We start from the raw sequence: 21,065 nt of genomic DNA on the forward strand, positions 1-21,065 counted from the left end.
GTTAACACCATAGCAAACCACATGGGATAGTGTAGCAACCACTTGGCAACACTAAATCAAATCAAATCAAATCAAATTTTATGTCACATACATAGTAATACACAGTATAACTTGCAGTGAAATGCTTTTTTGACAGTCTGCCCACATCAAAGCTATTCAATAAGATCTAAATTTAAGCTAAACCTTAACTTAATGAAAGAAAGTGCAAAAGTGCAAAAAAAATGTAAATAAATAAAATAAAAGTAAAATTTAAGTTAAAAAATAAAATATAAAAATATGAAAATATAGAAATATAGAAATATAAGAAACAAAAACAAAAGTGAATACAATAGCAACCAGCTTCTCTCTCCTGATTCAGAGCAGTTGAACATTAGCAGTTGTTGTCAGACTGACTGTTTAAGACTTTGTATTTGATAATTTTTCAGGTACAAAAGCCACGTAAAGTTAGAACCATTTGAACAGCTTGCAGCCCCTGTCTCACACAATGTCACTGAAAATAAAAAAAGAAGGGATCTGTGATCTTCAGGAAATGTAGAAATGTAGCATATTAAGGGTGTTGTGGAGAAAGCTTTACCAGTGTTTAAAATATTTACAGATTTGTTCATGTAAATTCAGAGGGAAGCCTATTGTGGAATCTCCTTAACTTATCATAACCACTGAGTGAGGTTTCCAAGACTGTGTTCAGAAGGTCAAACGGCTACCCGTATCCTGAAATCCTATCCATGTCTGAGCTTAAAGAAGATCCTCTATGTAGATCTATAAATAACACGTGGATGTAACTTATGCTAACTATGTGCAAGATGGTGCTGATGCAGGTTCAAACATCTCAGGTTCAGGGTGATTAATGAGGTCATGTGAAGTTGTGGGCTGAGGTTTTATGTGATATCAGTGTAGCTCTGCAGCAAATCACATCAACGTTGTAGCCTTAATAAACTGTACAGGAGTCAAACACAGCCTAGCACAACCACATTCATACTGTTGTTTTAACATCCATGTTAATTGTGCTCATTGTTTTTCTGAGCAGCGGCTAACAGCAAGTGGCTAAGACTTCATCCAGAGTGTGGCTACAACCTGGTGAATTCCCCCCACCTCAAGCCAGCCTGGATACTGGACAGAGCCCTTTGGCATTTTAACTGTGACCTCGCAGATGGGAGATACAGTGACCGAGGTCTACCACCCCTTATTGAGAATGAGAAGCAGCTTAAGGTGAGTTTGGGTTGGTTGTGCCCTGTCATTAAAGCATTCGTCAGTGGATGGCCTAATTTTGCTCTTGAGCCCACACTCTAAACCAAAAAGGTTCTGTATAGTCTGAAGCAGTTGATTCTCTGACTCGCAATGATAGCGGAACCCCAGTCTACAGAAGGTTTTTCACCAATTCATAGAGCACTTTTACCGAACAGAGAGCCATTTAAGCAAACCCTTGAAGGGCCCTTTTATTTAAAAGTGTAGTGTGATCACTCTCTGAAGTAGCAGCAGTATATATGTGTAGAGCAGTGGTTGACTCGTCAAATGATATAAGAGAAATGAACCCTATATCATACAGCATGCATCTTCCTTTGACGAGTAGTAAACAGCCTCTGTAGCTAATAATAATAAAAAAAACACCAATATTTTCTGCAAACGCTTATGCACAGTAACTCTTTCATAACATAAAAATCAACAGTGTGACGTGCAAACGCACTGGTACTCACAAATTCTGGGTTTGGTTTGCACCGCAGTTTTGACCTTAGGTTTAATACAAGTGCAATACAAGGGCAAGCGAGACTACAGTTACCGAACCAATACTCCTAAACCTTTATAGTTCCCAAAATACCATGCAATTCATATTGCCTACAGCAGGTTTCCGGGTGGCACGCACATTTGACATTTGCCCTAACTTACTCAGCTTATTTGACAAGATGTTGGACCTTAATTAGTAAACCAGGCCTGAGGCATATCACCAGCTCTAATTAGGAACTGTTCAGTCCACTTTATGTGTATTTGCACAAATTAAAACAAACAAACAAATTATATACATTTTGCAATATTGCAGCATTGTGGTAGAAACACTGCTCTACTGACTGGCCAATTCTGTGCCTACTGATTTCCTTTATGTAAAGGACCCAGAGGACCTGCAAATCTAAAATCTGTTGTACAGTAACCGGTATTCACCACCAGAAGGTGGTTTTCAGTGAGGTGCCTTTTGCAATGAGAGAATTGTGGGATGATTGTCAAATGAAAGTAGAGCGGTTTCACCAAGATGTCAGGTTGTAAGCTTTAAAAATTCTTTGACACTTCTTCTTCTACATCCTTTCCACGTTTAATAAGACCTGACTGTTATGCCTAAATGAGCTTGTAAAGCAGCTCACTTCAAAACCATGTCCATTAATATTGAGGTGCCCCCTCCTTTGCAGCTATAACAGCCTCCACTCCACTCTGGGAAGGCTTTCCTCCAGATGGTGGAGTATGTCTCCAGGAATTTGTGCCCTTTCTATCAAAAGAGCATTCGCGAGGTCAGCCACTGACGTTGAAAGAGAAAACCTGGTTCGCAGTTTATATTCCAGTTAGTCGCAAAGATGGGGTTGACATAAGGGTTAGGAAGCGTTTGCTTTTGAACCGATAATGCTACAGGTCCTGGTACCCAACGTTTTTTGTGGTACTATCTTTCTGTAAATACAAAAAACATAATTTTAGTCATAATTGTTTTCTATTTTTATTTATTTAGAACATATTTAGACTACAGATTGATGCTACTTTAGATGTTTGGTCATGTTCAATGTATGGCTGTTGTTATTTAAGATGGACTGATTGCCTTTTGTGCTGGTAGTGGAGTTTGCTAGTCCTACTCTGTTCTAAAATATTATACTGGGCTGAGTGATGTACTCCTCTCAGTGTGCATCAGGTTAGTGGTGTTAAGTTCTTATTCTGCTTCCCTAAAATGCTTGTTAGTTTTACACAGTTTTGGTGGGGTTTGAGTCAAGTATGCTATACTGTCAGAACATGCAGTGAATATTCAACACAGCAGTTCTGCAGCCATGCACAAAGTCAGACACGGTGTGCATCACGACCCTGGAAACCGATGATTGTTTCACACCGGGCGCAACACACATGCATTGCGAAGAGAAAGCAGTTTCTGTGTCTGTTTGTTCAAGCCATGCACAGTGTGAAAGACTACAGCAGCAGTACAACTCTTTTCCACACTGCTATGGTTCAACTTTGGCAGTTAATCTGCAGTTCATGTGCATGCTTTATCAGCAATGGCTGCAGGCATTCTGCTAACATTGGTGGCAGCTGTTGTGGGAAACTTGGCTTTCAGGCTATCAAATACAGTACACTTGTCAGCTTTTAGCTTTTATTTTGTTTGACCAGGTGTTTTCTGTTAGAAGTGTTTTCATGGCCAGCTCTGATTTTTGCATAGAAAAAAAGTTGCAGAGGGCGTTGTCCTAATGAAGTTTGAGACATTTGGCCACACTTGAGACCACTTTTGTCTCACCACTGCCCGTACTGTGTGTTACACTTGAACTGAAGCTTGGCACTGATTTATTTGAAATGAATCGGTACTCCGTAGTACCGATGTAATCCGACTTCGGTACCCTAACCTAGGGCTCTGTGCAGGCCACTGGAGGTCCGCCATGCTAGTTCCTCCACCATTTATTAATCAGACTGCCAGAGAGAAGCATGAGAGATACAACAGGCAGCACATTCCACTGCTCCAGAATTCAGTGGTGACTCTGATGCCTGCCCTATATACGGTATATTAGACTTTCCAATAGTGTAAAACCCCATAGAATTATCTAATCATCTAATAAATATTATAAGCTGCTGATTTTCAGTGGCATAACATAAATACATAAATAAACATTCCTTCTATTGTTTGGTTTCTTAGAACCACAAGGAGGGAGCATCATATTTTCTTTTTAAACCTTGCTGGATGGGTGTTGAACAATCTTACATAAACAGGCGTTATCTTAATCTGATTGTTTTGGTAGTTCGCCATTCGGCATTATATCATAGTGACGTCGTCCTTAACCCCCTTTTCTAATAGTTTTGCTGCATGCCAGCAGCTTGTTTAATACATTGTGACTGGTTAAGGGTTAAGTCAGTTGCCCAACCCCTCAAAACATGTGGCTAACTTCACCCTACAGCCAATTCATGCATTTTACACTGTCAAATCAACATGCCAGGCAAAAATCATGGTTGCTTCCTGTATAAACTATATGTTGACATGGGGGGTGCATACATCCCTACATGCAGGGGGGGAGTCATCGTACTCCACTCTCCCCTGGCTGTTATGCAAAAAATCCTAGGAGATCAGCAGTACAAATATTCAAATCAGTGTCTGATACCAACTGTTATGAGATATATATATATATATATATATAGATCTTGAGATATATATATAGTTATAAAACAATTATAATATCAGCTGCTGACTTTCTTTGATGTTACATAAATTGTGAGCATAAAAAACATTTCAAGGTCCAAATTGTGATGGCTAGATGACTGGATCACTCAATATTAAGCAACTGGTGCTGAATGTATGGCTTATGTCTGTACTGTATGTTCACCTGTAAAATATGTGCATGCATCCCTAGATAAAGGGACAGGTCATCTTACTCCATTATCCTCTAGGCTGTATGTTTTAAAGGCAGGAGTAGGAAGCTGTTCTAGTCCTTTTGGCACACAGCACTGTGTAGTTTGAAGAACACACAGCTTCACAACGCAACATTATTTTTTGTGAAAAAGATTACATCTTTGGATCAGGAACTGGGACATAAGCATTGATTTGTAGCCTTAGGTCTACTAGGCCATAAGCATGGATTAGTAGGTCTTTTAGGCCTTGTCTGCTAAAAAGTAGTGTACTCTCAGGTCAAACAAGTTGCTTTTACCTTCCAGTCAAGAATCAGTGCTGCTTATAGACATGACTGCAAAAAGAACTACAATTACCTTTGCATCTGTCTATAGGCCAGGAGAAGACCACATTTAGGGGTCTTCTGTCCCAGGCTAAGAGAATTATTTATACCTGTACACCTGCACAAGAGTGTAAGACTCATTCCTCCTAGCATACTGTAGCTAGGTTGGTCTCATTAGGCAGCTTATATATATGGGCCATAGCAAGTGCTGTGCAAGTGATGGGACCAGGAGGGGTTAAGCATGGTCCCCATCAGGGTTGAACACTTCACATGGGGCCTAGATTTGTGAGATTAAGGTGGGCTGTAACATTGGGGCCCATTTGGGTCCCAGAAACAACACCTAGAAATCTACTCTGAGCCCATGCCCACCAAGAACCCACCCAGCTCATGCAAAGGGGTCCACAGAGACTACAAGCTTCCACCTCCCAGTCAACACGCTCATGTGGGGCTCACATGGGTGATGTGAGCCCCACATGAGCGTGTTGACTGGGAGGTGGAAGCTTGTAGTCTCTGTGGACCCCTTTGATCAGTTTCTATATGCCTATGTACTTGTATACTATATTGCTAAGCAGTATGATGGCTGAACCTCAATCTATTCCTCCAGACTCTCAGAGAACTCCTGCTGAAGGAAGTTTTTCCTCCCCTCAAACTGTGGGAGTTCCTTCAGGTCAATGTGGACAAAGCTGTAGAGCAGTTTAAGAAAGTGCTGCAGGCTGGTGAGTGTTCTGAATGTCATTCTACAACACCACTGAAACACAAAATGCAGAACACGGTACTGTACCGTTTTGGTTTTGTATAGGTGGCAAACCAGATGGGCCAGAAGTGAAGGCAGAGCACAAGCTGAAGATCATACAGGATCCACAGTACAAACGCTTTGGGAATACTGTAGATATGAAGATGGCGCTGGAGATGTTTGGCAGACACACGTAAGTTCTCTGTCCTGAGACATGCCTGCACTGCTGGTCTTGGTCAGCAATTAAAAAGGAATCTGACTGACCACATTTCCACCAGTCTGTAAAGGTGGTAATGTGCATGAGCAAATGATATACGCCTTCTCAGTGTTTACTATCGCTGCCAGTTCTACATCAGGCAATAATTAGGGGACGTGACAACAACCTAAGCTGCTTAAATGCTTATGCAGGATAATCATTTCATAACTCTGACTTCGTTGATGCACTAGAGCAGTGGTGATCTGCTGGGGGGGGGGGGGGTCAAGAAATGGGACCCGTGGTGCAGGGAGCTGCTCATCTCATTAACAGGCTTTTTTATATCACAGCTATATGTTGTACACTCTTTCTGTCTAAAACAAAAACCAAAAAAAGAAGAAGAAAGAAAAGAAAGAAAGAAGCACAGTGAACCGTACAGTGATTTATCAGTCTACTTAGGCTTTAGCAGAGCCCAGTAACACTGAGATAAATAACTGATCAGCATAGTGATTTAGCAGTCTACTTAGGCTTTAGCAGAGCCCAGTAACACTGAGATAAATAACTGATCAGCACAGTGATTTATCAGTCTACTCATGCTTTAGTAGAGCTCAGTAACACTGAGATAAATAACTGATCAGTACAGTGATTTATCAGTCTACTCATGCTTTAGTAGAGCTCAGTAACACTGAGATAAATAACTGATCAGCACAGTGATTTATCAGTCTACTCAGGCTTTAGTAGAGTTCAGTAACACTGAGATAAATAACTGATCATCACAGTGATTTATCAGTCTACTCAGGCTTTAGTAGAGCTCAGTAACACTGAGATAAATAACTGATCATCACAGTGATTTATCAGTCTACTCAGACTTTGTCTGTCTAGCGAGTGTGTTCACTAAACACTGCTGATTTTTAATAGAGATAGCATGTTTTATTATTGGGTAAGTAATCTTAATTATTCACTTAAATGTAGTAACTGTATTCTTAATTTCTGTCAAATAAATCTTAATTAAAATGTAATTTAGGTGCAGTGATTTTAATAATTAACAGGAATGGCCCAGCAGCTATCCAAGTGTGCTGTGACTGGTTTAAAAAGAGCCTGGAGGAGCTGAACATGGAGTGCTGTAAGGAAATGCAGGGTCATCATGAGCAGGTCTGCCTTGCTTTAGTTAAGCATGTCAACAGCTTTTCACACCCTTTTTCCGATTAAAACTCTGTGGTCATTACATTGTTATTTACACTTAGGCTGTGAACTGCATCATGGGGACTGTACACTATGAACGTCTTGCAGCTAATGGTCCCAAACTCGGGCCTTTCACCAGAGAACACCCTTTGGTGACAGGGTGAGCTTTTAGGATGCTTATGTCATGGATTACACACATTAACTATTAACCATTTCTAAGATCAGCTTAGACTGCATTTGCCATTTCCCCCCCAGGTATTTCACTTTCCCTTTTGAGGACATGCCCATAGAGAAGGAGACACTGCTGCTGCAGAATCCTGACAATGCGTGCCATTTCCTGGCCCACAATGGATGGGTGATGGGGGATGATCCACTGAGGAACTTTGCTGAGCCAGGTATAATGCAACATTTAAATACTGCTCCTTGGATGTCAATGATACTTTCATATCACTACTAAAAATACACATTATAACATATGAGACAAATGAGCTTGCATTGAGTGATTTAATGCAAAACCTCCATTGCCTGGATTCTTCTCATATCTGCAGCCATATGCATGCTACATGCAGTTAAATATGTAAGTTAGTGATGACTGTCAGCTGTTTGCATTGTTCAAAATAAAGGGGCTTTGAATGGTTCAAAACCACTTTTGGTTCTGTATAGAACTATGTGCATAATGGAGATGTATAGAACCTTTAAATTGGTAAAGAACCTTTCATCAGGTCACCTTTGAATGGTTCTTCAAATTGTCACGTATGTGTATAAATTCCTTCTATTTTGTTAGGTATTAATTATCTGGAGCAATAGTACTGCTTAAAAAAAGCACACCTGAGTGGACCAGATCACTTATCCAAAGTGCACCTTAGTGGGTTTTAAACAGTTTACTGTAGATTCTATTGTCTACTTCCCACAGGTTGTAATGTGTACCTGAGGAGGGAGCTGGTGTGCTGGGGTGACAGTGTGAAGCTTCGCTATGGCAGTAAGCCTGAGGACTGTCCATACCTGTGGGCACACATGAAAAAGTACACGGAGATCACGGCCAAAAACTTCTGCGGTGTGCGACTGGACAACTGCCATTCCACACCTCTACATGTGGCCGAGGTACCATTACTAATGCCACATAGTGGTTGCTGAGCCTCTGTGGTCTTATCTTAAAATATATATTTAAAGTTTTTATGTAATGTTTTGTTTGAAACATGTTGAATTATTGTGATCTGAAGCTGACACAAGTTATGTAAGTACTGAGCAGACCAAAAAATAATCACCTTTCTTTTTGGCTTGTGTCTTACAAGTAAATAAAATAAATAAATACTTATATATATAACTTAAAGATACATGATATCCGGACATAAATTCTGACTGTAATTAGCGTGAAATCTCAGACATGTTTATTTGGGATGAAAAAGAGGACGTTTTCCTCCCTAGATTATCTGCATTAGATGATCTGAATAGGATACTGCAGTTTATGTGTTGAATGGGTAACTGATTAATTAAGCATGTTTTCAGATGTATACCTTTACATGCTATTCCATGTTTTCTTTACTACTGCAATGATTAGCCCACAGCCCTTCAACCGAAGTCCGTTTTTGGGTGTTGCTTTTTCCCTCCTTGCAGATTTGTTTTTTATTCCCAACACACTGAAACCAGTGGAATCTGCTAGCTTCAATGTCCTGAAGAATTTAACAGGACAAATAAGTGTCCTGTCTGAGAGTTTTCCAGACCTGGATAGGGAACTCCAGAACCAGAACTCATTCATTATTTGAAATCCGTTCATGATGTCTTGTATGTTGTGCTTCAGGCGATGCTAACCGCTGCCAGGTTGGTCAGACCCAATCTGTATGTGATAGCCGAGCTTTTTACGGGCAGCGAACAGATTGACAATACGTTTGTTAATCGCCTTGGGATTACCAGTCTCATCCGAGGTACTGAGGAGTGGAAGATGCAAATAATTGTGCATGATGTTGATGAATATTGTCTTTGTCTTCTCTCTTCTCTTTTTTCCCCCACTCAAAACGTCTACCTCCATAACACTCAATTAATACATTTACTGTGCATTTACACTATTTCTCCTGTCATTTTAATGCTTTTACATATGTTTAATTGGCTGCACTTTGATTTCGCTAATGCAAATGCATTCACCTGCCACCACCCTTGCTAAATCCCTGTGCAAAAAAATCTTAAAAATGCTTACCATCTTTCCCGCCTTCTCAATAATGGTCTTTGCATGTCCTACATATTTGACATTCCTCTTTTACACTCTGTCTGCTCTTTCTTTAACCCTGCATGCCATTTCTGGCTGCTTGTGTATGCGTGTCTGGCTGCAGTTCATGCTGGAGATCGCTCGTGAGCACAGGCCTGACCTGTACGTGGTGGCTGAGCTCTTCACAGGGAGCGCGGAGCTGGACAATACCTTCGTCACCCGACTTGGCATTACATCCCTCATCCGGGGTAAGAGTGGAGGACAAAACACTGAGGACAAAAAGATCAGAAATTAATGTTGAGTGATTAGTGCTGGATCACAAACATCCACTCCAGCTCATCTCAAAGAGATCTGGAGCTCCATTGCTCCAGGGAACGGTTCCACTGCCAAATAGCCCAGTGCTGATGCTTTCTATAGAGATTATGTAAGCTGTGTGTCTGCAATTGAACACCTGTGTTATCAATAGGTGTTCCTTAAAGGGGAATTTCAGAGGTTCTTTGCATTTTCTGCTTAAATCAGGGTGCTTTGAAATGTACAGAATCAACATGTGTCCAGTGGTGCTGATAGAGAACCAGACATTTTATAGCATTTAAAGTCTTAAAAAGTGAAATGCACTACAGGAACATATTGCCTGGTGTCTGAGACATTAAAATAAGGCTTTGTCCTAGAGACCAGAGGTATATTTGACATACAGGTATATTCAGGGAGTTGTATGGTTAAAAGATTTACCTCTAAATTATCTTTATCAATATTTGAATATAATAACGTGAATTTCATTTAGCATCAGTAAATAAAATGGCTGTATTTGCATTGCTGACATTGCAGCATCTGCTTCCTTTCACCACCATTGTCATACTGATTTACAATAAACCACCCTGAATGACCTCCTTTCATTTCAGTCATTTATTTTGGCATAAATTCAGTAAAATCTGAATTCCTCTTTAAATGAGCTGAATGGAGTGTCTACTTTTGGACATGCTCTGTACATGCTGTACTTCAGCCGTGCATGTCCTGTGACTAACTGTACCTGCAGTTAGTTGGTTAGTTTTCCTTTGTACTGATGCAAATAAACGTTTTTTTTCTTGCTCCAGAGGCCATGAGTGCTGGTGATAGTCACGAGGAAGGCCGGCTGGTGTACCGCTTTGGAGGAGAGCCTGTCGGATCCTTCGTCCAGCCTAACCTCAGACCTTTGGTTCCAGGCATAGCACATGCTATGTTCATGGACATTACTCATGACAATGAGTGTCCAATCCAGGTTAGTCAAGAAAGAGGCTTTAGTTGTTATGTTTTAGGAATGCATTATTAGTGTTGCTAAAATGCCAAATAACTCTGAATGAAGACAATAAAGATGAATAACTTAAACCAAGGATTTGCAAAGTATGACCAGTAAAATATAACAACTTAAGCAGCTTTCTCTGAATCCGTTTTCTGTCATTTGTCGGGTCAGCAAAAAAGAAAAAATGTAAGACGCTAATTTTAGCTTTGTGGCGTCCCTGGGCTGACTCAAAGATTTCTCCTTTTTTACGTTTGGTTCCGTATGAGACTCATACTATTGCGTCTCACAATAATAGACGTCCGCTCTCAACTCACACACCAGAGGAATGTTGCTGCAGATGTGAGGCTGTGTTGCCTCTGGCTCTGTAACATTTGTATCCACACATCCTGTTCACGTCACAGACAGCTGCTTAGTCTATATGTTTCCACTGCAGCTCTGCATTCAGATTGAAGGAATTATTACTGTAAGAAGTAAACGCAGCAGTAAAACTGTATTCTGTAAACTGTAAACTTTGGCTTTTAATCCATGGCCCACGTATGTCCAGAATTGTTCCTAGTTAGTACAAGAAACACGTGTGATGATGTCACCAACCAATCAACTGTTAAATTAGTTGCTAACTAATTTAATTGATTAGTTGATTTTTGTTGAATATGTCGATTAGTTGTTGCACCATACAATAGAGAAAGATGTATTGGTATGTCGGTATGTCGATACGCTGTATCGATTTTGGGCCAACATGAAGAAAATACTTGATATGGGGAAAAAGGGAAAAAGAATAAATCCAATTTAGTCCTGTAGCACATATAGCCTGGAAAGACGCACATTCACAAGGTTTTGAGTAGATGGTGCTTGATAGCCTTTTTTAGGAGCTAGTCTTAAGTGAAGTACTTTATTTACACTTCATTGTATTAATTATGAACATGCATTGTCTTAAAGGTTCGCTCCGTGTACGACTGCCTCCCTAGCTCTGCTATTGTATCTATGGCCTGCTGTGCCACTGGTAGTACAAGAGGGTATGACGAACTGGTTCCTCACCAGGTAAGGAATAATTCAGTCTATCCTCCTAAAGGTTTAAATTAGCCAAGCATATGGGTGTCCAGTCCCATCTACAAGGGGCTGCAGATTATTATTCTATTCAACCTGAAGCACAAATAGTCAAGTGTCTGAAGACTGAGACAAAGTGATTAAACAAAGAATCAGGTGTGCTTTAGATCTTTTGGAATGAAAACCTGTGCCACATCACTCACCAAGCAAGGGAACACCTGTACACCTACTTACTCATGCAATTGTCTAATCTGCCTATCATCTGGCTGCAGTGCATAAAATCATGCATAGGTATTGTTCACATCAACCATTAGAATACAGGTAAAAACTCCTTGTTGATGAGAGAGGTCAACAGAGAATGGCCGGACTAGTTTGAGCTGAAGGAAAGGCAGCAGTAACTCAGATAACTAGAAACCATGAAACCTGAAAAGTTCCCAAACCTATTCTGGCAGTTCTGACATCAGCACACAAACTGTACACTGGGACCTTCATGGGATAAGCCACTGGGATACGTGTCCTGTGGAGTGATGAATTACGCTTTTCTATCTGGCAGTCTGTTGGACGAATCTTGGTTTGATGAATGCCAGGAGAACTTTACCTGCATTGTGCCAATTGTAAAGTTTGGTGGAGGAGGGATAATGCTATTGGGTTGTTTTTCAGGGGTTGACCTGGGGCCCTTAGTTCCAGTGAAGGTCAGTCTTAAAGCTTCAACATAACCAGACATTTTGGACAATTGTACACTTCCAACTTTGTGGAAACAGTTTGGGAAAGCCTTTTGTGTTCCAGCATGACTGACTGTGCCTCAGGGTACAACACAAGGTATATTAAGGCATGGTTGGGTATGTTTAGTGTGGAAGAACTTGACTGACCTGCACAGAACCCTGACCTTAACCCCATCCAGCACCTTTGGGATGAACTAGAACAGGGATAGTGAGCAAGGCTCTCTTGTCCAACATCAGGGTCTTGGAAATAGATTTATAAAGGGATGCCATAAAAGCTCCTGTAGGTGTCCCAATACTTTTGTCCAAATAGTGTTCATAAAAGCAGTCCACCACCAGTTTTATTTTTAATATTTTTTTTATTATGGATTTATTGAGCTGTAAACTCTGTTAAGTTCAATAAATACTCTAAATACTCTGTAAGCTGTAATTTTTTGAGGTCCTTCAGATGTTCCTGAGTGTTGTCATCAACACAACTTTTGCCAAAGCTTGTCAATTTTCTGTCATGCTTGTAGTTGTTCATTAGTGTAGAGATTTTAGGGGTACGAGTGTGCAGTATGCACTATGCGACTTCGAACCCAACCTCTATTAACGATCAGCCAAGCTGGCCTTGACTTTTTATGTTAATGGTTATCCGATGGTCAGGACAATGCAGGCCGAAGAGGGACTTTGATCACGTTGATCAGGCTTTGCCAGTTGGTGCAGATAAAAGACTTTTTACACCTCCCTCTCTATCAACATAAACATGTTTTTGGATGAATGTTTTCTCAATAAAATAATCTCTCCCTAAATGACCTAACAAACATTGCTTCAGTTCATTGGGTTTTACACAGTGTTTTGACCCTGAGTCACAGTAGATCAGCACTTACTGCCGCACCTTCTTGATGCTTTGCCACAGGTTTCAGTGGTCAAGGAGGAGAGGCTGTACTCCAAGTGGAATGCAGATGCCCTGCCCTCCTCTCCTGGTGAGGTGAACCTCCAGTCAGGCATCATGGCAGGGAAGCTGGCACTCAATAGGCTCCACCAAGAGCTGTCTGAAAAGGGCTTCACACAGGTCTGCGTGATACCTAGGCCTAAATGTCAAATGAGTTTGGCTCAGACCTTTGGCTTTCTGAAGTGGGGAAAGTTCTAGGCTCACGGTTTAGGGCTGTCTGTGTCTGCATGTGTGTGTGGATTGTAGGTCTACGTAGACCAGCTGGATGAAGATACTGTGGCAGTAACCAGACACTGTCCGAGCACGCACCGGTCGGTGGTGACTGTGTCTCGAACCGCCTTCAAAAACCCCAAAACACACCAGTACAGAGCGAGAGTTTCTCCCATGTTCATACCAGGTCTGCACTCAAATTCTGGATCTTTTTTTCTTACACTGACAAAGTATTGATATTCATGCTAAACTGTAATCTGATAAACATACGCCCTTAAATTCATAGTATGGACACCTACTGCCACCTCAATGTACTGCATATACTCTACTCTCCTGTTCCACAGGTCAGATAGAGGAGGTGATCCTGGAGGCACGCATGGTGCAGAGAGACGCTGGCTCATATGTGAAAGATGAGAAGTATATTAACGGCATGTCTGAGTACACGGTGGAGCTCCGGGAACATCTCCAGGTAACCTGACCCTGCCAACAGCAGGGTGACTGGCTTTGGCAGGGGTGGATGCTGCTAAAATATTACATCAGCTTGGAAGGATAGCATCACGTAATCGGACACAAGCAGTGACTCAGAAATCTTGAAAATGTCAAATCCACAACAAATGAGTCTTGCATAGCACCTCGTTCAACCATTTGTTTTGTAGTGCCATGCTGTGTAGCTGTATGAAAGGTAAACATCATAGTGAGCTGTCAATAATAGCATGTGCATTTTCCAGAACCTCAATCTATTTGCACCACACCTAAAGAATCCTAGATTAGACATATGTCTAATCTGCAGCCGTGCAAATAACCGACACCAGTGACATTGGAACTACATGTAAAGCATGGTAGCACCAGCTTACTTGGAATTTCTGCGAGTAGCAGCACCATTGAAGGAATGCATCATTCACATGACTGAAGGGTTTGTTAACAAACTGGGCTGGAGTTAAAAAAAAAAAAAGTGGTAAAAACGTTTGAGCTAAATGGCTCCCATAGCCAGGCGTTAGCCTGGCATATTGCTCAGATCATTACTGCACTAGTCCGCAACACAGGGCCTTCTCACGTGGTTTGTTGTGATACATTGTCATGCACAAACCAAACCACTGGGAAAACTCCAATTTTGCTACAGACCAACTACAGGTGTAAATGCTGTTTGGAGACTGGTCCCTGATTAGCTGGATCAGGTATGCATGACAGAAAAGGCACAAACAGTTGCTTCATTTATTTCTTGCTTTGACAGATCAAGGACAGCAAAATTGTACAGCAGGGAGATGCCACGACAAAAGGCCGCAATGAGTTTGTTCAGGAGATTGTGTTTAATCAGCTTACTCCAGGCAGTGTGATTGCTTTCAGGTAAAACCCACAACATCATATTCTGACTGGACCTCTAACCCAACTACTAAATAAGTTATTTAGCATAATACGTTTCGTTTAACACAATATACCATTTCTAGGTGTATTTATCTTATAATCCAGTCTGACTCACTTCCCTGTTCCATTCAGCTCCAAGTTTCTTTTAAACACTGCAGTCAAATCAATACAAAGGCGTGTGGTTCCCCCGCCAGTGAAACAAATTGTTTCTACAGAAGTTTTATATAGTTGCAGAAACTGTTATGTTTTCATATTCCACTGTAATATAGCCCCACGCTAGGTTATTTACCTTCCGAGCACGCTCCTCAGTGCCGCTGGCTGGGCAGTTAGGTCCATTAATGGCGCTTTGAGTACACCAGATAGCGCTCTGAACACCAACAACAACAAAGACTGAACTGGGATTAAAATAGCAGATACCTGATCCACTAAAATATGCCTGGATCAGCTTCAATCTCGACACTGTGTGGGTTTATTCAGTTCCACCAACAACTCTTCTGATTTACTTTAATGAAGGACTGATTAAATAAATTAGGTACTCTTGTTTATTTACACAATTTAAAAAAATTGTTTCAATTTGTTTATTTTTATTTATTCTAAAGTTACGGTTGAACATACTGCGCAGGTAAATAGCTTTACATATAACCAAGAGATTTGGATAAAAGATTTGCATTTCTGTTCTTTTTGGCCAATTTCAGGGTGAGTCTGGACCCAAAATCTCGGAACACAGTGGGCTTCCTACGCACTCAACTTTCACAGTTCAACCGTCTGTATAAATCTGGCTGTCTAACTGACCCTGATGTCCCTGGCATTTTGAAAATTGCCTTGGAATTGTAAGCACTCGACCTTCACTCTTTGCATCCTGGCTTGGTTTCTTTAGTTTGCAGATGGCAGGTTAGTGGTCGTATACAGAGTCTTTTGAGTCCCTTTCTGGAAATGTCTTTTTGTGCATTCTCTGCCCTAAGCCTCATGTCTAAGCTGTCCTTGGCTGAGCTAAACGTGCTGCTGTTCCGCTGCGACGCTGAGGAGCAGGATGATGGTGGAGGATGCTACAATATCCCGTCCTGGATGGCGATGAAGTATGGAGGCCTTCAAGGTACAACCACAACCAACTTCTTCTCTATTTTTACTAAAGTTCAAAAGTTTCTCTGCATGACCTACTGGGGTCTGCTTTTGTACACAGGTTTTGTGTCAGTGCTGTCAGACATTCGGCCCAAGAATGACCTGGGACACCCCTTCTGTGACAACCTGAGGCAAGGCGATTGGATGCTGGACTACATTAGCTCCCGGCTCATGACCAAAGGTGGAGCTCTGCGGGAGGTAAGACATTTTTTAACTTGATCTACCATTGTGTTCTTCAGAATGATCTGGTCTGACTTCTGTTGCGTTTGAAATGTCTCAGGTGGGGAAGTGGTTCCATGCCGTATTCACCTACCTTAAGCATATCCCACGGTATCTTGTACCCTGTTACTTTGATGGCATTATCGTTGGAGCATATGCCTCGGCTGTGGATGCAGTGTTCAAAAATATGTCAAGGTTTGTATCCAGCACTCAGCTGTTTGAAGAAGAATAGTTTGGCAAAAGATTTTCTCCCTTAGTCAGTCAGCCACGACATGTTTGGTGTCCATAGTTGGCTTCTTTGGCACTGGACCTCTGTGTCTAATGTAACTAACAAGAAATGGAAGCAGTAGTGTTTCTAGACTGCTGGGTGTACTAGCGTACAAGAAGAATTTAGAGGGCCACAGTTCAACATTTTTGTTTGCCAGTCTCAGGGGTAGTATAGCAAGAAAAACAGATAGCTGTGTTGTCTATTTGTTTGTTTTTTTACCCCCAATATCTTTTCAGAATTTTATTTTATGATTAACAGGGTCAATATTATATATAAAACTCAGAAGATGTGTATATTTACTAGTCATTTTAGGCTATAATTGCATTGACCACTGTACATCCAAAAAGTTTAATCTAAGACCATCCTAAATGACTGTTTACATCACATAACAGCTGAGCTATGCAGTAATTTAGAATACATGCTGGAATTACAAATAAACAGCATGATTTAAGACATGTGTGATGATTTAGGCAGGCTGTTGATTGTATATATGCTTCTTTTCTTGTTAGATACATTAGCTTTGTAGCTGAAAATCAGGTACAAACTTTGGACCACAGTTATGGCTTGGCTGATCAGCAACATTTGAGTAACATTCTGTTGTGGTTAAAGAAGTAGTCAGGCAAATAAAACTATACCATTTTTAAAGATGCCATTCATATAAACCACCCCCGTGCTAATATTTTAATCCATCGAAGAAGAACATTAAATAGAAGGTGGAGCAGACAGTGCTGTAGGAGTTTATGTGCTTTATAATTTGGTGATTTCTGGAAATTGCAGCTTTGTGCAGAGTGGCTCGACCCTGGTGAAGCAGCTGGCACTAGGCTCCGTGCAGATGTGTGGCGTGGGTCGGGTCCCCGCCTTGCCCCCCCTCTCACCTGCCTTGGAGAACGTCCCATATCGCCTCAATCCCGTCACCAAACAGGAGGAACAGTGCTGTGTATCTTTGGCTGCAGGTATACAGTGCTATGTGACTCTGAAGATTCTTGGTGGTAGATTAGCAAGGGTTAAAAAACCTTGAATTAATTAAGAACTCGGATACTTTTTTAACACTATTTTGGACAATTTGTACTGTATAATCCACATGTGTGCAAATCAAGTATATATACAGGAGTCTATATAACTGTGAAATGTTACGGAGTCTGCTCCTCTGTTATACAGGCCTGCCTCATTTCTCGTGTGGGATCTTCCGTTGCTGGGGCCGTGACACCTTCATAGCTCTGCGTGGCCTCTTACTCGTCACCGGAAGGCACATAGAAGCAAGGTATGCTTGACCATTTAATTCCCGGATAGGCCGATATCTTTAGATATTGAGTGAAAGATACTGAGTATTGTTCAAAACCTTTATGAAAGCAGTGCAAATACCTTGACCTCTATACTGCTTTCTAAATAATGTTTTTAGTGCCGTTGGTACCTGAAATCAGAATGGAGCTTTTTACAAAGATAGTGTATTGTATGTCTTTTAAATAGCATGGTGTGATGAACTGTGCTTCAAATGCCCATTTCATCAAACCATACCATTTGAAGACAAAAGAACCCCAACCCCCAAATGTACTTACTTAATGTAAGCAGTCATGCTTATGCATAACTCTTTCAAATTTAAAACATTATTGAATAACTACCTAAGAATTAAGTTATTCATTTAATTAAATTGAATTTTCCAATTCTTGCTGGTTGTAATTCAGCTGATAAAGAATTTTGACACGCAGACATACTGGAGACCAGTTAGCACTGTGTAATTAGAATGTTTAAGAGAATAGTCTGAAATATTTTTTTCTCCACAGGAACATCATCCTTGCCTTTGCTGGTACTTTAAGACATGGCCTAATCCCTAACTTGTTGGGAGAGGGTGTGGGTGCGCGTTTTAACTGCCGGGACGCTGTGTGGTGGTGGCTCCAGTGCATCCAGGACTACTGTGCCATGGTACCCCAAGGCACTGCCATACTCGCATGTCCCGTGTCACGCATGTACCCTACGGATGATTCGGAGCCTCAACCTGCAGGAACTGTGGTAGGAACACATGCACTGGTTATTGTGGTAGCTTTTTTGTTTCATTTGTAATTTATCATTTAATTTAAGCAAGGAACAACACATTAAGTTGCTGTATGTGTTCCTAATTGGCATCTGACAGATCCTGAAGCTTTACTCATAACACAGACCCTCAAGTAGGTTGAGCCGTACTGAGGAACCCTAAAGGGCATCTTGGATACTATGAGGTGCAAATTGCAGAATTTAATGGAAAAAAAGTTATCTTATGTAAATTCAGTTTATAACCTTAGATTCTCTTAAACCTATCTAGGACTGGGAGGGCAAAGGATAGGGACTGAACAGCAGACAGGAGGTGGTCTTGTATAGCATCAGGTCAGCTGCAAATACTAAAACCTTAGGCTAAGTGCCACCAAATATGCGCGATTCTCAATGCTTTGGAAAAACATTCCAAAGCTCAGGTGCCTCTGAGAAGATCTGCATAATTATTTGTGCAGACAGATTCCATTGATTTAATTGCTTTTGACATGAGAAGATCAATATTTCCCCCATTCTGGTCTTTGAGAACTTGTGCCATGTACTTTTTTGGTATTTTCCCTGGTCTAGCACACTTTTTACCAAATTAAATCTTTCCTGATTTGTGGTTTGTATCATTGAACCCAGAAACCTCTTAAGAGCTGAGAACCTCTGTGCTTTGTGTTGTATCCCCGTTAATATACAATCCTCATCCTTAGCAGTAAGGAAAGACAGTATAGCATTTAGTATGATTTGCTGCATAAGAACAGGAAAGCCTGTCCTCCCTGAGCTGTAATATCTCTTTCCCAGGACCAGCCTCTGTACGAGGTCATTCAAGAGGCCCTACAGCGCCACATGCAAGGAATCGAATTCAGGGAGCGCAATGCCGGACCACAGATTGATCGTAACATGAGAGATGAAGGTTAGCTACTAGTTAGCCCAATTCCCACATCACAGTCTGTGAACACTAATCATCCCATGAACCTATGCTCAATACCGCAGTCTTCTACCCTTCTACCCTTCATATCTGCCACATATATCTACATGAACAGGATTTACTGTGGAGGCAAAAGTGAACCAAGACACAGGCTTTGTGTATGGAGGAAATCGTTTCAACTGTGGGACGTGGATGGACAAAATGGGGGAGAGTGACAAAGCAGGCAATCGAGGAATACCTGCCACGCCCAGGTACTGCAGCCACAGCCTCTTCCAATAAATTTCTCTTAGGAGGAACCAAGAAGGGGCTTTCAGGTGAAGGCTGTTTGTTTCCTGATGATGTTCTTATCAAGGAAGAATGTGGGTCAGCAGCATTTGTTTGTTTTCAGGGATGGCTCTGCGGTGGAGATTGTGGGTCTCTGCAAGTCCACTGTGCGGTGGTTGATGCACTTGAACAATAATGGCCACTTCCCCTACTCCTCTGTCAGTGTTCATAGAGACGGTATGTCTTATAGCTGGATTATTAGCTGGAGTATTAGCATCATGATGAATCACATGTTTTAGCAAGGCATGGGGCCACCTGCATTCCATTTCCTTCTCTTATATTAGGGTTTTTTTGCTTGCCACACAGGATTGGCCTGCTTGCCAGGGGCCTAGACCTGGGTTTCTGTTAGGCTGCTTTGTACAAACCTGCTAAAAATACCAACCTACTAAAAATCACTATATTGAATAACCACTGGTGTGTGTGTGTGGTTTTTTTTTGCCAGGTGAAACACACAAAGTATCCTATGAGGAATGGAACCAGAGGATCCAGGACAATTTTGAAAAGATATTCTATGTATCTTCTGACCCAAAAGATACAAATGAGCAACACCCAGAGCTGGTCCACAAGAGGGGCATTTATAAGGACAGTTATGGGGCCTCCAGCCCCTGGTGTGACTACCAGCTCCGACCCAACTTTACCATTGCAATGGTGGTGGTAAGCACTACTTCAGTCGTACCACAATCTGAACATGCGGTAGTATTTCAGATGAAGGTTCTCAGAATGTAGTTAGGGTTCTGTTTGAAAGTGTACTCTGTTTTTCAGGCTCCTGAGTTGTTTACAGTAGAAAGAGCATGGGCTGCTTTAGAGGTAGCTGAGAAGAAGCTTCTTGGGCCCCTGGGAATGAAGACCTTGGACCCAGAGTGAGTGAAGCTAGTATTAAATCATGTATCATAAATAGTAAAGAGATTTGAAAGTGAAACATTTTCACTATACTGGCATGAAGGACGTTACAACCAGAGATGGGTAGAGAGGCCAAAATATTGTGCTAAAGTAGAGGTGTTGTTGTGTGAAAACCCCATAGAGGTAATACTATACAGGACAAATGAATACATACAGGGCCCTGCATTATTTTTTGTGATGTCACTAACAACAAAGCATTTATATATATCCACCAATTCAAGCTAGCCAAATCATCAGTTTAACTCCACCCCTTCAGCTAAAAACAGAGATCAGTCCTTTTGAGGCAATGGTTTTCCTTCTTGGAATAATTTCTTCTAGTAATTTCTATAAACAGATAAGGAAACCTGGTTGACTTCCTTCTTCAAGCAACATTAGTGAGTGCAGTGGTCACTGATCCTAATACTGGTTCCACCTCCAAGCCAAATCTAGCTAATCCAGCACTACTAAGACAAGTCTGAGGATTATGGCAATATGTTGGTCTCCAGTAGGAGAGTTGGTGACCATTGCCATACTGTAGCTGTTTCAGATCATTGTGCCATTGGCTTGCACTGGTTC

General features: G+C 41.3%; 1 protein-coding gene across 1 annotated transcript in view; it reads left to right on the top strand.

The window, feature by feature from the left end:
• The window catches only part of LOC140555658 (glycogen debranching enzyme-like), a 28,142-nt gene that overhangs the window by 6,513 nt on the left and 564 nt on the right, over positions 1–21,065 (top strand). The window contains exons 5-30 of the mRNA XM_072678956.1: positions 1,025–1,206; positions 5,497–5,608; positions 5,692–5,818; positions 6,868–6,970; positions 7,063–7,160; positions 7,256–7,395; positions 7,914–8,101; positions 8,799–8,922; positions 10,292–10,455; positions 11,413–11,514; positions 13,138–13,293; positions 13,420–13,570; positions 13,728–13,852; positions 14,615–14,727; positions 15,441–15,575; positions 15,708–15,838; positions 15,926–16,062; positions 16,145–16,278; positions 17,129–17,304; positions 17,510–17,612; positions 18,133–18,358; positions 19,160–19,271; positions 19,402–19,537; positions 19,675–19,787; positions 20,053–20,264; positions 20,373–20,470. Coding sequence (XP_072535057.1) covers positions 1,025–1,206; positions 5,497–5,608; positions 5,692–5,818; positions 6,868–6,970; positions 7,063–7,160; positions 7,256–7,395; positions 7,914–8,101; positions 8,799–8,922; positions 10,292–10,455; positions 11,413–11,514; positions 13,138–13,293; positions 13,420–13,570; positions 13,728–13,852; positions 14,615–14,727; positions 15,441–15,575; positions 15,708–15,838; positions 15,926–16,062; positions 16,145–16,278; positions 17,129–17,304; positions 17,510–17,612; positions 18,133–18,358; positions 19,160–19,271; positions 19,402–19,537; positions 19,675–19,787; positions 20,053–20,264; positions 20,373–20,470 — 3,598 coding nt within the window. The remainder of the gene's footprint in view (positions 1–1,024; positions 1,207–5,496; positions 5,609–5,691; positions 5,819–6,867; positions 6,971–7,062; positions 7,161–7,255; positions 7,396–7,913; positions 8,102–8,798; positions 8,923–10,291; positions 10,456–11,412; positions 11,515–13,137; positions 13,294–13,419; positions 13,571–13,727; positions 13,853–14,614; positions 14,728–15,440; positions 15,576–15,707; positions 15,839–15,925; positions 16,063–16,144; positions 16,279–17,128; positions 17,305–17,509; positions 17,613–18,132; positions 18,359–19,159; positions 19,272–19,401; positions 19,538–19,674; positions 19,788–20,052; positions 20,265–20,372; positions 20,471–21,065) is intronic.

This window comes from Salminus brasiliensis, chromosome 5 (assembly GCF_030463535.1).
Source record: "Salminus brasiliensis chromosome 5, fSalBra1.hap2, whole genome shotgun sequence".
NCBI classification, from domain to species: domain Eukaryota; kingdom Metazoa; phylum Chordata; class Actinopteri; order Characiformes; family Bryconidae; genus Salminus; species Salminus brasiliensis.